The following is a 14,617-nucleotide window of genomic DNA, read 5'->3' as shown; positions in this document are numbered from 1 at the left end:
CATAAATAGATTTTGTGTTTAGATTTGGGCCCTATCTCCAAAATATCTCATTATGTACATATAACTGGCCTTCTATATCCACAAATTCTTTATCCATGGACTCAAACATTTATGGCTTGATAATATTCAAAACATATATATTTGAAAAAGCAAATTTTGATTTTGCCATTTTATATAAGGAGCCCCATTTTATTATGCTACTGCATTTAATGGGACTTGAGAATCAATATATTTTAGTATCCATGGGGGTCCTGGAAGCAAACTCCAGGGGATACCAAGGTCCCACTGTATATGCAAATACAGGTATTCTGAAAACCAGAAAAACCCAAAATGCAAAACACTTCTGGTAGGAGACTCAACTTGTAATAGAAAAAGGGTAGATGCCAGGTTCTTAGATAAAATCCCTATATCACAGTGATTCATAAAGAAAATACAGATGGGCCATTAATGAAGTATTATAGTCCTATGTCACTACTACATACAGTAATGACTATAGGATATTTACTACCATTTTAGCAAGCGGTTTGAGAAAAAGAATATCAATGAGAATCAGAGTGGAATTTTGCCAAAAAGTCAATTAAGGAATAATGTATGAACTGTTCTTAACATTATTGAATTCTTAGAACATCATAATGACAAAAAGGCTGTTTTGTGTGTTTTTTTCCTCTTTTTTTCTTTTCTTTTAAGACGCTGAGAAAGCATTTGATAATATTTCCTGAAATTATTTATTTCAAGTACTGGAAAGAATGGACTTTGGTGAAAATATTATTCAGTGAATAAATACAATTTACTCAGTTCAAAAGGTCCAGATTTTTAAAAAACCGTAATGCAACAAGAGCTAATGAAATACAAAAGGGGATTATTTATTTATTTATTTTGGGGAGTATTTATACCCCACTCTTCATCTCAGAGTGGCTTTCCAATTAGACAGTTTCCTGTCCTCAGGCTTACAATCTAAAAAGATATGACAAAAGGAGAAGGGAATGGTGCTGGGGAAGGGATCAAGTTCATTGTTCTTCTTTTCCTCTGGGGCCATGGTCATGGCAGCTGGGCTGGAGAGAAGGCACTTCTTCTTACTTTGGGCTAGGCCTGATGGAGCTGGCCTGCCTCTCTCCCCCTCTGAGGCTGGATGATAGTAGATTGGAATTGGGGGGGGGGCTTCTTTTTTCTTTGGCTGGAACCGGCCGGGCGCTTCCACCAGCTTAAAGGCCGGCGGGGGGGGGGGGCATGGCATTTACACATGCCATGCCCCTACATTGCCTGGAAGTCATGCTGGCGATTACACACCGGGCAGCTTTGGGGTGACTTGGGGACATGGGACCTTACTTCATTGCCCCCAGGGACATGATGGGGGAATGATGAAAGGGAGTGGGATGGGAACAGAATGGGTACTATCACCCATTTCATTGCATTCCAGAATGCCACTGACGCCACCGGAAGTTCCCATTGTGTTCCTGATCCATACCACAGGAGGCGATTTTCAGGAATGCTTCTGAACAGTTCCTGAAAATCGCCTCCTCTAGGACGGACCAGGAACGCAATGGAAACGTCTGGTGGCATTTCAGCGTGTGATGAAATGAGTGATAGCCCCCATTCTGTTCCCATCCTGCTCCGTATTGTCACGGCCCCATCACATCCCCAGGAGCAGTGTGGTAAAGATGGTGGCCTCTTGTCCTTGGTACAGATTCCTCATTGGGACTATCAAATGTAGTGGCACCCCATGTCTCTGAGTGCATTCCATAGCTTTTTGTGATCTATACAAGCAAATGCTTTGATGTAGTGTATGAAATTATTTTTTGGAATTCTTTGGTGCACTCCATTAGGTGGAAAACCTACAACTAAGGAATCTCTTTCCATTCAACTGCAACATATTAAAACCACGTGGTTTCAAATCCACCAAGTCTACTCTTTTCCCACCCACTTGACATTGAAGGAGAAATTCCACGTACACTAATTCCCTATAAGTAACTATGTGCCTACAATCATGCACAAAGTGAAGGAGAGGCTGCAGTCGTATATGGGACACCCACTGACTTAACTGTATTTAGTATTAATTTATATTGGGAGCTTCCTTGGCTACCACACTGGGAGAAAGGGAAGATAAAAATAAAAGAAACAAATTCCCTCGAAATGTCTCACTTTGACAGGAACAGACCCATTGAATCCTCTGTTATCCTACTTTCTGAGCTGCTTTCAAAATATCCCTATTTCTCTCTAGTCCTCCTACTTTTCCTATATGTCTTGGGCTTACTTCAGTTAGTGAAAAAAGGATTTAAACTGCACAAATTGTTTGCACTCAGTTAACTCAAGAGGGAAAGGAGAAATGAGGACGAATATTCGTCCTTCCCAATACTGTATACTCAGGCAAAAGCAAAATGCTGCAGGCTCTCCTAGTTTGTATGTTCTTCCTCATGAATAACTTTTGCCATCTGGCCCACACTCTGATGTTGTTTGACTGCCTGTGTCACAATTTTCCTCTGTGAAATGTTGCAGGATATGTGACACTTACAGAGTGACTTTGGGTGAATCACTCTCTCTCAAGCTAATCTGTTTCACAGGGTTGTTGTAACAATAAAATCCAGAATGAGGGATGGAAAGTGGAGCCACATACACTTCTTTGAATTAGGGGAAAGGCAGGGTATAAATATAATAAATAAATAAAAATTTAAAAGATACAATAAATAAATATTGGGACTGAAGTTCTAAAACATGCACTGCAGCAGGGCTGAGTTAATAGGTCTGCAATGGAGGGAACTGAGCAGTAAATGCAGCCCAGTCCCCCAATTATGTGATGTCTATACGCCAAATAATGCTGGATTAGCAGGAATGGAGTGAAACTTCTGGGAAGTCAATCCGAAATGAAGCCAAAAGGACAGATGAACAAGTGACCAAGCCAAAATGTGTAAGGGAAAAAAAAGCGCATCTGTATGCCAAATTCCATCAACATCAATCCAGAAATCAGACAATAGTCAGTCAAGAAATAATAATGAATGCTCCAATATGTTCCTTTAATGTTGCTGCTGTAGCAAATGAAAAAGAATGGAGAGTTTAGGTGGAAAGCATCCTAGTTAAGTGCATAGGGAATATTTGGCACAACGTGCAAAAACATATATTCTACTGCTCTGGAAGGTTCTGAATGATGCATTGTGCAAGTGCAAATAACCCATTTGTGTGAGTCACAGAGACCACCAAGAAGAATTCTATGGATATCATGGAGTGCTAAAAAGACATGTAAATGGGCTCTAGAGTAAATCAAGGCTGAATTCTTTCTAGAGGCCAAGATGACTAAACTGAGATTGTTGTACTTTGGACATATGAGACAACAGGACTCAGAAAAGGCATATAAAGTAGAAGACAGTAGGAAAAGAGGAAGACTGCATTATAGATGGGTAGACACCATCAATGAAACCATGGCTCTGAGTCTGCAAGACCTAAGCAGGGCTGTTGATGACAGGGTGACTTAGAAGTCTCTCATTCATGGGGTCACCATAAGCTCAAGTTCACTTGATGGCAGTTAACAACAACAAGCAGTTGATGGATTAGTTGTAAGAGACAGACAATCAAACAAATTTGATAAAAATGTTAAAGCTAAAAAGAAACCTCAAGGAAACAGATAGTCACATGGGAGAAAACAGCAAGAAGAAGAAGTGGTCCAAGACGTGGCTTGCAACAAAAGAAGTGTAGAAGAAGCTGAGGCTGTTGCGTTGCTACAAAATGGAATTGTCAGCTGTGCTCTTTCTGATTCCTTTTGCAAAGAATGCTGGAAGCTTGGACCCAATGAACAGTAGATATGCCTAATTTGCATGTCTAATTTCAGGACTGTGATTCAAAATTAAAAATCGGGCATTTCTCCTTTTCTTTATCAACATACCTGCTGATAAAATCCGGTTTGACTGCACACAATGAACAATGCAAAAGACAATTTTAATTACATACATGACTACCCACTTCCTGAATCCTTATCTCTCTGAAAAGATGCAAAAACAAAGAATAAAAGATATCAGATATCAAGCCTTCCCTCTTTTGGAAACAGCCATATTTTTCAAGACAATTTTCCCTGTGGCAAACAATTACATTTGATTGTTTTCAGTGAAGAACTTCTTTTTGCAATGGCAATCAATTGCTATCAGATGTTCTAAGCAAAAATTGCTCTGTGGTGAGCCCTTCACACCAATGGAAACTAAATTGAGACCATCCAAATTGGTATTAAACTGACCAAGCTTCAATTCACTATTCTAACTTCTTGAACAAGCAACTAGGTTTGAATCAGCAATTTTTTCAAAAAGTAGGATTAAATAATGTGATAAAATAGTACAACGAGCAAGCAATACTAGATTATATATACAGAAAACAGTCATATAATATGATTACAACCACATGACTGTTTCTGTATATATAATCTAGTATTGCTTGCTCGGTGTACTATTTTATCACATTATTTAATCCTTCTTTTTATAAAAATATTCTTGTGTGTGTGTGTGTGTGTGTGTGTATTTTTTATTCCAGCTTCTATACAAAAGTAGTGATTAAGTATGTGGGGCTGTGTGTGTATATATATAATATTTGATTAAAACTACATGATTGATGACCTGTACAGGCCGGCGAAAAGCACCGGCCTATGCGGAGGGTGAGGGCTGAGTGTCTGCATGCTCCAAGCCCTACCGCTGCCAGCAGGGTACCATTGTGGCGTGTGCCAGTCTACACGGCATGCGTCACAATGACACACCTCTTGCGCAGTGCCCAGACAGCACAGTGCCAAAGGGTGTCAGCATGCCACGTGGTGGCAGCTATGGAGCCCCTTCAATGGCACAAAAAGGAGCTGGTTTTTCCACAACATGGAGGCCAGATTGGTGCTGCGGCATGCGGTTTCTGTGGCACTGATCCGGACAGTAAAGGGCCGGCTGCAGACCACCCCAAAGGGGCAGACTGTATAACCCCTAAATCTCAATGTCAAAAGAGGACAGACACAACAAACCTATCAGGGACTAAAATGGATTTTAACTGTACAGTACTGCTTTTCACAATACATTGTTTTCCCCTTCAAAACACGCAATGCCCTAATATCCTGTTTATGGGAAGATTTTATATGACAGAAGCTGACTGTGGGAATACTGAACTTATAAAGATTAATAATATAATTTATATAGTTTAATATTAAGACATAATTCCTCTCTCGTAGAAAACTCAGGGTTGAGTCATAACAACTTTTTTAAAAAAATAAAGATAATCCTGGTATAAGACATCTTCTGTTGTGTGACGTATGGTCTTTCAATTTTATATTTTGAATTTTGTTATTGTATTTAGTATTCTATTGATATGATCAGCTGACTAATCATTAAACTTGTTGTTGTTGTTGTTGTATGGTCTTTCATATTATAAGCACACCAGTCAGGTTGTGGATATACATAAATTCTGCTCCAAACAATACATTCTTGTGAAAAACTGTTGTGTTGCACTTGACACAATATGGTGATCTCATACTTTTCTATGTTGGACAATGGTTCTATGTTGTGACAGAGATGATGTCTGCCCTCTCCTGGGGCCCACTGACAGTACAGTATTAGAGTATTATGATTCCACTTCAACTGTTATGGCTGCATCCTATGGATTCCTGTGGTTTGTAGTTTGGTCAGAAGTCCCCGAGGCACTCACTAGCTGAGGATCATAATTGTTGTTGTTAACTGCCCTCGAGTTGACCTTGACTCATGGCAACCCTGAGGATGAGACATCTCCAAGACCCACCATCATCTACCTCTTCAGTACAACCATCTGGTATGTGGTTTTCCTCTTTCTACTGTCCTTTACTTTTCCTAGCATGATTGTCTTGATTATTTATGCCTTCTCATGATGTGACCAAAGTACAACAGTCTAAATTTAGTAATCCTGGCTTCCAGGGGGAGTTCAGGCTTGATCTGATCTAGAAACCATTTGTTTGTCTTCTTGGCCATCCACATCCACTGAAAATCCCAGATTCCATAGAATGTTGCCATAGCAGTAAAAGTTGAATAATAGTGCTATAATTACAAAACCAAGAAGAAATAAAAAGACATTGGTTGCAATACACAGAAGAGCTGTATAAAAGAAATGGAAAAAAGAATGTAACATGGAATGAAGAAGCATACAGAGATGAAGCATACACATTCTAGAAAATGAGGTGGAAGCTTCAATAACAGAAATTAGGAAGGATATATAACTAGGAACAGATGATATTCTAATTGAACTGATACAATCCACAAAGACAGTATCAACTCCAGTGTTAATTAAAATTTGCTAACAAATATCTGTCCCAAACACAGTCTCGGCAACCAGCCAAAGGTTGATTGCTACACAGCTGATAGCCAGCAGCTAATGAACAAGCCAAGTCATAGAATAGTTCAGCACTTACAGTTTAGCACTTACATTACTTTAGTAAATACAAGCCTTAAGTCCTACACAGAGTTCAACAATGTCCAGGTCTGATAAATATCAACAAACACAGTGCAGATCAAGCACAGTGTTCAGGAACACAACAGGGAGCCAGGTAGGTCTGATAATTTCAGTCCATTCCTGGAGAGCAGGACTGGGAATGTATAGATCAGCAGCTCAATGTAGCGGCTGCTAAATTAATTGCTGCTTCCTAGAAATCCTCTGAGACCTACTCAAGCCCTCCCTTTGTTGTCTCCACTTGGCAAAGGTAGGTGGGATAAGTGGTCTTCTATATCTGAATCTGATACTACACTCTGGTCTGAATTGAGATGTGTGGCTCTGGAACCTTCTCCTGCTCTGGTTCAAAAGCGGTTCCCAGCAGGTCCTGTTTCAGTCTCATGCCCATGTTCTGGAAGCAGGGCATGACAACATGGAAAACAAAACAGTGGCCAACAAATGGAAATGTTCAATATTCATCCCTATCCACAAAAAAAGAGACACAAAAGACTAGCAACTATAGAACCATAGCATTAAGTAACCATGCAAGCAAATTTATGCTTAAAATTCTACAACATAATTCGCAATCATTCATGGAGAGAGACATCCCAGAGATGCAAGTGGGGTTCAGGAAAGGAAGAGGCACTAGGGATCACATTGCAAAGAAGCACAGGAAATTTTTGCACAGACTAGGTACTGAATTGCAAATAACCTGTGTGTGGTTTCCAAAGACTTTATCAAAGCAGGAAGAAAAATGCTGAAATTATTTGTTGTTGCCCTTGAAAAGAAACTTGGACCCATTCATACTACATAGTTGTAATGCTATGGTCCCACTTTAACTGTCATGGTTGCATCCCATGGAATCCTGGAATTGGCAGTTTAATTTGGGGCATATAGAATTCTCACCCAGAGTGTTACAGTCCCTCACAAAACTGCAACTCCCAGGATCCCACAGGATGTTGCCATGGCAGTTAAAGTGCAAAAATAGCACTATAATTCTGTAGTGTGGATAGGCTCTTAGTAAAGAATTATATCCGTAGAAGAAATGCCTACTGGATTCATATTGTATGTACACCTAAAAGTATGCAAGTTAGGATTGCATAGGATTGCTATGCAGGAGGAAAGCACCTCCAGAAAATATGGTAGTCCACTATAAAAAAAAAGGATGGGCAGAAAATGCAGGTGAGGTTGGAAGAAATGCAGCAGAAATACCTCTCAAAGATGAGCGTATATTTCAAAGGAAATTCCTGCTCAGGTTTGAATTATGAAATTTATAAAGCAACAATGCTTTATATGCTAACATGTGCTAAATAAAAATACTGAATATGGCTTCATTTTTGTGAGTCCAAATATTTATGATGACTTTTACATTTGAAAACAAATATGTTCAAATGTCAATGTGTTCTTCATCTAAGGAAAAGGACATAAAACCTGCACATTTGTGAAGGCCATCATTGGCAAAAGCTTCGGCCAAGCCACCTGTCAGAGGAGCATGGTTCAGTGGGAGTCATCTGGGCATGCATTTTTTTGCCGGGAAAGGCAGTTAACCTGGTTTTGGAGTCTTAAAGCCAAGCAATGTTCAGTAGAAGAACACAGATGGAAAGGGAAACTAAGCATCAAAGCTGCTAGAAAGAAGAGCTATGAGGAATAAACAAGGAAGTCTTGATTTGATGGCATAAAGATATTCGTGGAATATTAGAGATTGTGGCTTACAGAGCTCTATAGCAGAAGGGCTGGGTGTGAGGTAGGAATCAATTCCTTTTCCCCCATCCTCAGAACATTATGTTTAACTACACAGTACATGAATTTTATTCTTCATCCAGGTAATGCGATCATGTTGTGGAAAAACTTGATCATTTTTTGGCACTGTGCAATTCTGGGATGTATCACCAGCCTGCTGAGTGCTCTTGTCCATCTGTGCTGGGAAGCGGGATTAGCAGGCTAAAAAGAAGCTGTAGGCAATCAATTGGCAACTTGGATAGAAATATGCTGCAGTCACAAGTCTGTAAATGTGGTATTAAGACATTTATGATGATTCCACTCTTCAAAGTAGGTTGTTTTATGTACTCTGCAAGCTATCTGAAATTGTTTTGTTAAAAGCTGCAAAATACTGTTTCTGGGCTCTGGGCTTTTAATAACTGCTCAGAGAAATCAATGGTTATTTAGAGGACTTTTGAATCCAATGCTAGTTTTACTGAAGAGATGTAAACAAACAGTTAAAACTAACATAGTTCAGAGAGAACTTAAGGCTGCATTAAGGGGGGCGGGGCGGGGCGGGATGCCTTTTATGTGCAGCACACTGCTCAGGTCTTTAGACATACCTCTCAGGTTAAATGGAACATGGAACATAGAGGCAGGAAACATAATTTTTGAGAGCCATCAGGAAGCAAGTATGGCAATATTTCTAAAGTACTTCTTCAATCATTATTTAAAAAGAATTATATTAATTATAATGCATTCTTAATGACACTATTGTTGTGGTGGTGCATCCATGAGATATAACACAGAAGAGGGTGATACACACCCCTGGTTTGTTTTTGCAGCCACTCTCCCCATGACCAAATTTTGCCACCAACATTTCCTCTAGAACTAAGTGCAAACAGGGCACTCCCAGTTGCCCCTTGTACACTTGGTGGTTAGTGCTTTGTAGGTCTTCAGGATCAGAACATGCCTGGATTTAAAGCAAATGCCAAGGTGATTTCATTTCATTTGCTTATTTTATTTTTGCTGCTACCATACCACTGAATTTGAGCAGTGAAGCAGTGGCAGCACAGAAACTAGGGCCTGTTACAGACTGCCAAAATAAAGCTGCTTCGGGTCTCTTTGGAAGTATGCTGTTTAAATGATGCATGCATCCTAAGAATTCGGAAGCTGCACCAAAGCTGCACTCCAGTGCTTAGGAATGGAGTGTGGCTTTGGCGCGACCTCCGGACTCTTAGGACCCATGCATCATTTAAATAGCATACCTCCAAAGAGACCCGAAGCTTTATTTTGGCAGTCTGTAACAAGCCAAAGACTCAATTTTCTTTTAAAATACAGTGTGAGGGAGACTTATAACTTATTTACTGCATGTAACTTCCTTACAATTCTGAGAGGCTGCCTAGAGCTCTTATTTCCTTGTAAAGAAGGTATATGTGCCCTTGCATGCTTTGCTTTAGGCCCTTATTTCTTTCCCATTGTTATGCCCCCATATTGAATGCTATGGCAGTGGTGAGAGGTGTGGGGTACATCTACACCAGTCCCCACACTGCATCCTTTAAGAGATTTTGGACTTCAGCTCCCAGAAGCCTCAGCAATGTTGGCCAATAGTCTGGGATTCTTGGAGGTGAAGTGCAAAATCCCTTAAAGAGCACAGTTTGGGGACCACTGATCTATACTATAGAAATAATGTAGTTTGACACTACTTTAACTGTCTGCATCCTACAGAATCCTGGGATCTGTAGTTCTGTGAGGCACCAGCATGCATTGGCAGAGAAGGCTAAAGACTTTATAAAACTACAAATTCCTGGATTTCCTAGGATGGAGCTTCAGCATTTAAAGTGTATGTCAGACTGCACTAACTCTTCAGTCTTCACTAGGTTAATGGTGCAATCTTTACAAATATTTGGAATTTGAGGGAACATAAAATATCTAAATTGATAATGCCAGACAGCAAAACAAACCTAATTCAGCTATACAAGAATATATGAAATATGTGAGTAATCATGGGCCCAATCCAAGGAAATTTTTAGGACTAGTATTGTGTGTTTCGAGTAATACTAAACATATTTACCAAGCAGTAGAAATGTACAATCAGACCTCTGTATCCATGGGGGAATCTGTTCTGGAACCACCCGTGGATATAAAAATCCACACATGCTCAAGTCCCATTAAAATCCATGGCAGCACAGTGCGCACTCACCCACTAGTCCAGCCATGTGCACATGCCACCATCAAGCAAAATGAACACATTCCCTCAGAGTGTGGTGGTCTCCCCCTCCTTAGAGGTCTTCCAACAGAGGCTGGATGGCCATCTATCAGGTATGCTTTGATTGAGATTTCCTGCATGGCAGGGGGTTGAACTGGATGGCCCTTGCGATCTCTTCCAACTCTATGATTCTAGGATTCTATGAATGATTAAATACATAGATGGCAAGTCCGCTGATAAGGAGGGCGGACTGTATTGAACATAGTGAGTTTACTTCCAGGTAAACATCATAAGATTGTTATGTTTTAAGGTAGCCATTACTAACATAGTCTGTTGATTGCAAAGTAACATAATCCTCCTAGGCCTTCTAGCACTCATGATAGCTTGGATACAAATCATTAGTATTTAGTATCTGAGCCCATCTTTCCCCTTCAGCAATTTCCAGCAGAGTAGCCACGTTAGTCAACTGAGACAAAAACAACTAAGAACCGTATAGTACTTTAAAGACTAGACAATATTACTGGCTTAAGCTTTCATGGACTGCTGCCCATTTTTACCACCAATGAAAGCTTGTAGGTTTGATATTCCCTATAAATGTGGGACATTCGGAGGGGGGGAAAAACCCCCAAGGAAATCAGTAGCCATGGTCATACTTTTAAGCAGTATTTACATGTAACTACCTCATATTGTGTGTTAAAAGAAATGATGAAAGAAGTTCTCTCTGTACCTTTTGTATGGTGTTCATGCTGTTTCAGGAGCGCTCTCAGGGACTCGGGGTTCTCAAACTCTTGGGAATTCTGCAGGAAATCTTCAACCTGGTCAATCTTGATAGCAAACTGTTGAAAAAGCAAAAGGACAGTGAAAGGAAAACCACACAATCCAAAACTGTGTGACAAAATACTGTTGGAAACATATCCTCAATGGATTTTTCTCAACATTTCAGAAAGATGTGAAGCATTTCCAGTGAAAATAAAGCTTCAGGTGTCCTGAGGGTTAATATACTTGTTGTTCTATTCTAAGGAGTATCTAACAGCTATGACTGTCAGGTGCAACACTGTTTGAATTGGCAGGTAGGAAAGAAGATTGAGGGAAAGCAACAGAGCAATAGACTTCAGAGTTGGAAAGAGCCTTACATTATCTTTGGATCCTTTGGCAGATATTATTGGAATAAATATTACTAGCCTCAGAACTTGGAACGTCTGGGTGGGGAATTCTGGGAATTCAGAAAATAACTTCCCCAAGATCTGACAAACATGCATCAATTTTCCAAAGATGTTAGCCATAACACTGAACTCCAAGCATGCTGCTGTCCATGAAGAGCTCCTTGTAAAGCAAGGGGTTGATTGATCAACTTAATCAGTTGAAGGAATGGATATGAAAAGACTAGAATCATTACCATCAGTCTAGACAGGCCTTATCAGTTCTAATAGAAATTATGTTTGGTAATACATTTACAGCACACATAATTTAATCTGCTGCATTTTCAACTTGCAGCTGTTAAATGCGGATAATGCACTGAGACAGAGAGGCTGGACAGAGTGTCATGGGCTAACTAGGATGGCCACAACTTTAATAATACATGATGCATTCATATACAACCCCCATCTAGATATCTGGAAGTGGAGTAAGTCCACAAAAGCTTAATACCAGATTTTTTTTTCTTCCTAGTCTGTCTAAAAAGTGCTACTGGGTTCCTTTATATGTTTTTAGTTAACAAATTGCCTTCTCAAAAAAATATTCTGCCTTTTTTCATTGTAACATTTTTATACTGCACTGCACTGCTTTGTCCTTTCTCTAACTAAAGTTACTGAGGTGAAAGAAAGAAAGAAACTAACTCTGAAGTTCAGGATGTTGAAAGTTCAGATTAAATTAAGAAAGATGATGAAAAATAAGCCTTCTGCTCTGCTTGCATTTCCTCACATATGCCACCCTGTTTTTATGATCTTTATGATATAAAACAAATCCATTATCCTTCAACATTTGGGATTTGACTTCTGATTTTCATTAAAGAATATCCTTGAGATGAGGCTCACACTTTATCATAATAAAACAAAGATTTCTCATAATCACATTCTGTCATTTAAAGCAAAACATTTCAATAAGAAATTTCTAGTTATTTCCTCTTTAAGTCAATATGACATTTCCCATTTGTCCTTTGCTCAGACATTTCAGGACATCGTAAGTGTAACATGCTGTCTGCCTGTCCCTTTTCAGTGTCTATTCTCCTGCTCAGGACTTTTTCACACAGGGAAAATTGGAAGTTTATCCAGGGTCAATGTGGAGGCAATCATGGGATATTCTTTATGCAAAAGAATATTACATGATGCCAAATGCAATCGGAATGCATTGCAAACATAATTGTGGGCCATCCCAGGGTTAGGTAAATCCCGAGAATCAGTGAATATATAAATCCTGTTCCACTGCAAATGTGTAGTCAATTAGATTTTGCCTGGTATGGAATGCAACTCTAGAACAACTTTGGATTGCCTGTGTTCTAAGCACACTTCAATTCCCATGATCCTTTGTTCCCATTCTCCCTCCTCTGCTCCCTGGCTCCCCCCCCCTTTTTTTTTTTTGGGAAGAAAAGACAGAAGAGGAAAAAGTGAATATAACCTCCCTCTGAAGCAATCTTGTCCAGAAAACCCCAGCATAGGGTCTGAAATAAGTCTGCAACGGCCTGAAGGCACGTTAGCAGCAACAGAAAAGCTCTGTTTAATGCTCTGCCAGGAAATGATCGAAACAGACTACAATTCTCAATATCTTGGCTTCAAGTTCTCTCCTTGTGGCTGCCTATATTCTCTGGAGGAATTAGAAAAGCGGAGGAAAGGCAATGAGGATGCTGAGCATGCCTCCTCCTTATTTCTGGCCAACTGAAACTTGGGGGGGGGGGGTCCTTGGGACTGGAAATGTAAAATCCTCCAGACATGATTCTGTTCTCCCTGTGAGGTGAAATCATGTTATTTCGTAATTGAAATAGGTATGTAATGTGATGAATTCTTTCGTATTGGCATTGCTTTCTCCTTAGGATGGTGCTATTTGTCTTTGCCTGTGATGAGATGGCATGTAATGCGTTTATTTTCGAATTGGCTCCACTTTCTTCTTCTTTCGGAATGGTGATACATTCCTGCATGTGTGCAAAAGTCCTCCGAGATAGTTCTGTTCCTCCAGAACTGCAGTGAAAGGTGCAGTAAATATCAACTGAGCCTTTGAAGAACATTAAGTTGTTGCCATTGTCCTTAGTCCATAAAACACAACACATTCCTTTTCCCAAACCTTGGACTATTGCTGCTAATGGTAAGCAGAAGCAGAAAGGAAGTTCATTGAGTTCATGTTTGCCTAAAGAAAGACAAAACTACCAACTGGGTGAAGGGTATCTGTACATTTCTCAAATTGCAATGCCTTTTGACAAAACAAATAATGGCCTGATACAGACGGGCACTTTGGGGCATGGCAGTGGCAATACTAAGGTTAGGGACTGTGCACCAACTGCATGGTCCCTAACTCTAGTACGGAGTGGCAGCGTACTAATGGGGGCATCCCGTGTACACAGGCACTGCCATTGTGATGTAAGTGTTGTGCAGCATCCGCACAGCACTGTGCATCGCTTACATCGTGAGTGTGCCAGTGGCGCATCCACGCCGTCACACCTGTTTTTTCCAAGTTCTTTTTACTTCAGAGGAAAGCCACATGGTTTGGCAGCTGTGGCTTCCCTCTGGAGGGAAATAGGCTGCCGGCAGGCTGCCCTTTTGGGGCAGTCTGTCCCGGGCCAACGTCTCCCATCCCAATATAGAGCTAGGATAGTACAAGAAAACTTGTTGAATCCCAACAATGCAATTGAAATCAAAGCAACAGATTTTCATGTCACCTCTAGGGTGGGCCAGCAAATGGCACCTAAACTCACTTCAGCCTCCAGGTCTTGGTACATACTAGTCAAAGCCAGCCAACTTATTTTGACTCTTGAGACACAAAATTCCACCTTTTCATGATCCCCAGAGCAGTAGTAGGATCCTTGTGGCTAAAAGCTATAAGCCATTACAATCCACAATAACTGGTATTTTATGCTGATTTTTTAAAACCCTAATTAGTATAAATGTGATTTTTAACATGGTTATTTCATCCTATCTGTTTATTTGTTGATATTTCAATGAATTTAATGATCTTGGGTTGTGATGGATTATAGCTTTTAGCACTGATCATTCTACTACTCATCCTCAGAATCAGTGGACTGAATCAATTGCTTTTAAGTCTGCCTAATGGTAGGGCTGGCTCAGAGGGAATATCTTTTGATATTTATATTGTTATTTTTCA

At 40.0% G+C, this 14,617-nt stretch overlaps 1 protein-coding gene across 5 annotated transcripts in view; it reads right to left on the bottom strand.

Annotated features, from left to right (window-relative positions):
* CCDC141 (coiled-coil domain containing 141) overlaps positions 1 to 14,617 on the bottom strand; it is a 142,981-nt gene that overhangs the window by 90,803 nt on the left and 37,561 nt on the right. For all 5 annotated transcript variants that reach the window (XM_042444894.1, XM_042444863.1, XM_042444876.1 and 2 more), the window contains exon 5: positions 11,037 to 11,145. In XM_042444894.1, coding sequence (XP_042300828.1) covers positions 11,037 to 11,145 — 109 coding nt within the window. The remainder of the gene's footprint in view (positions 1 to 11,036; positions 11,146 to 14,617) is intronic.

Source organism: Sceloporus undulatus, chromosome 1 (assembly GCF_019175285.1).
Source record: "Sceloporus undulatus isolate JIND9_A2432 ecotype Alabama chromosome 1, SceUnd_v1.1, whole genome shotgun sequence".
In the NCBI taxonomy this organism is placed as follows: Eukaryota; Metazoa; Chordata; class Lepidosauria; order Squamata; family Phrynosomatidae; genus Sceloporus; species Sceloporus undulatus.
Note: the sequence above shows the minus strand (reverse complement) of the source record. Positions and strands in the feature narration are given on the sequence as shown.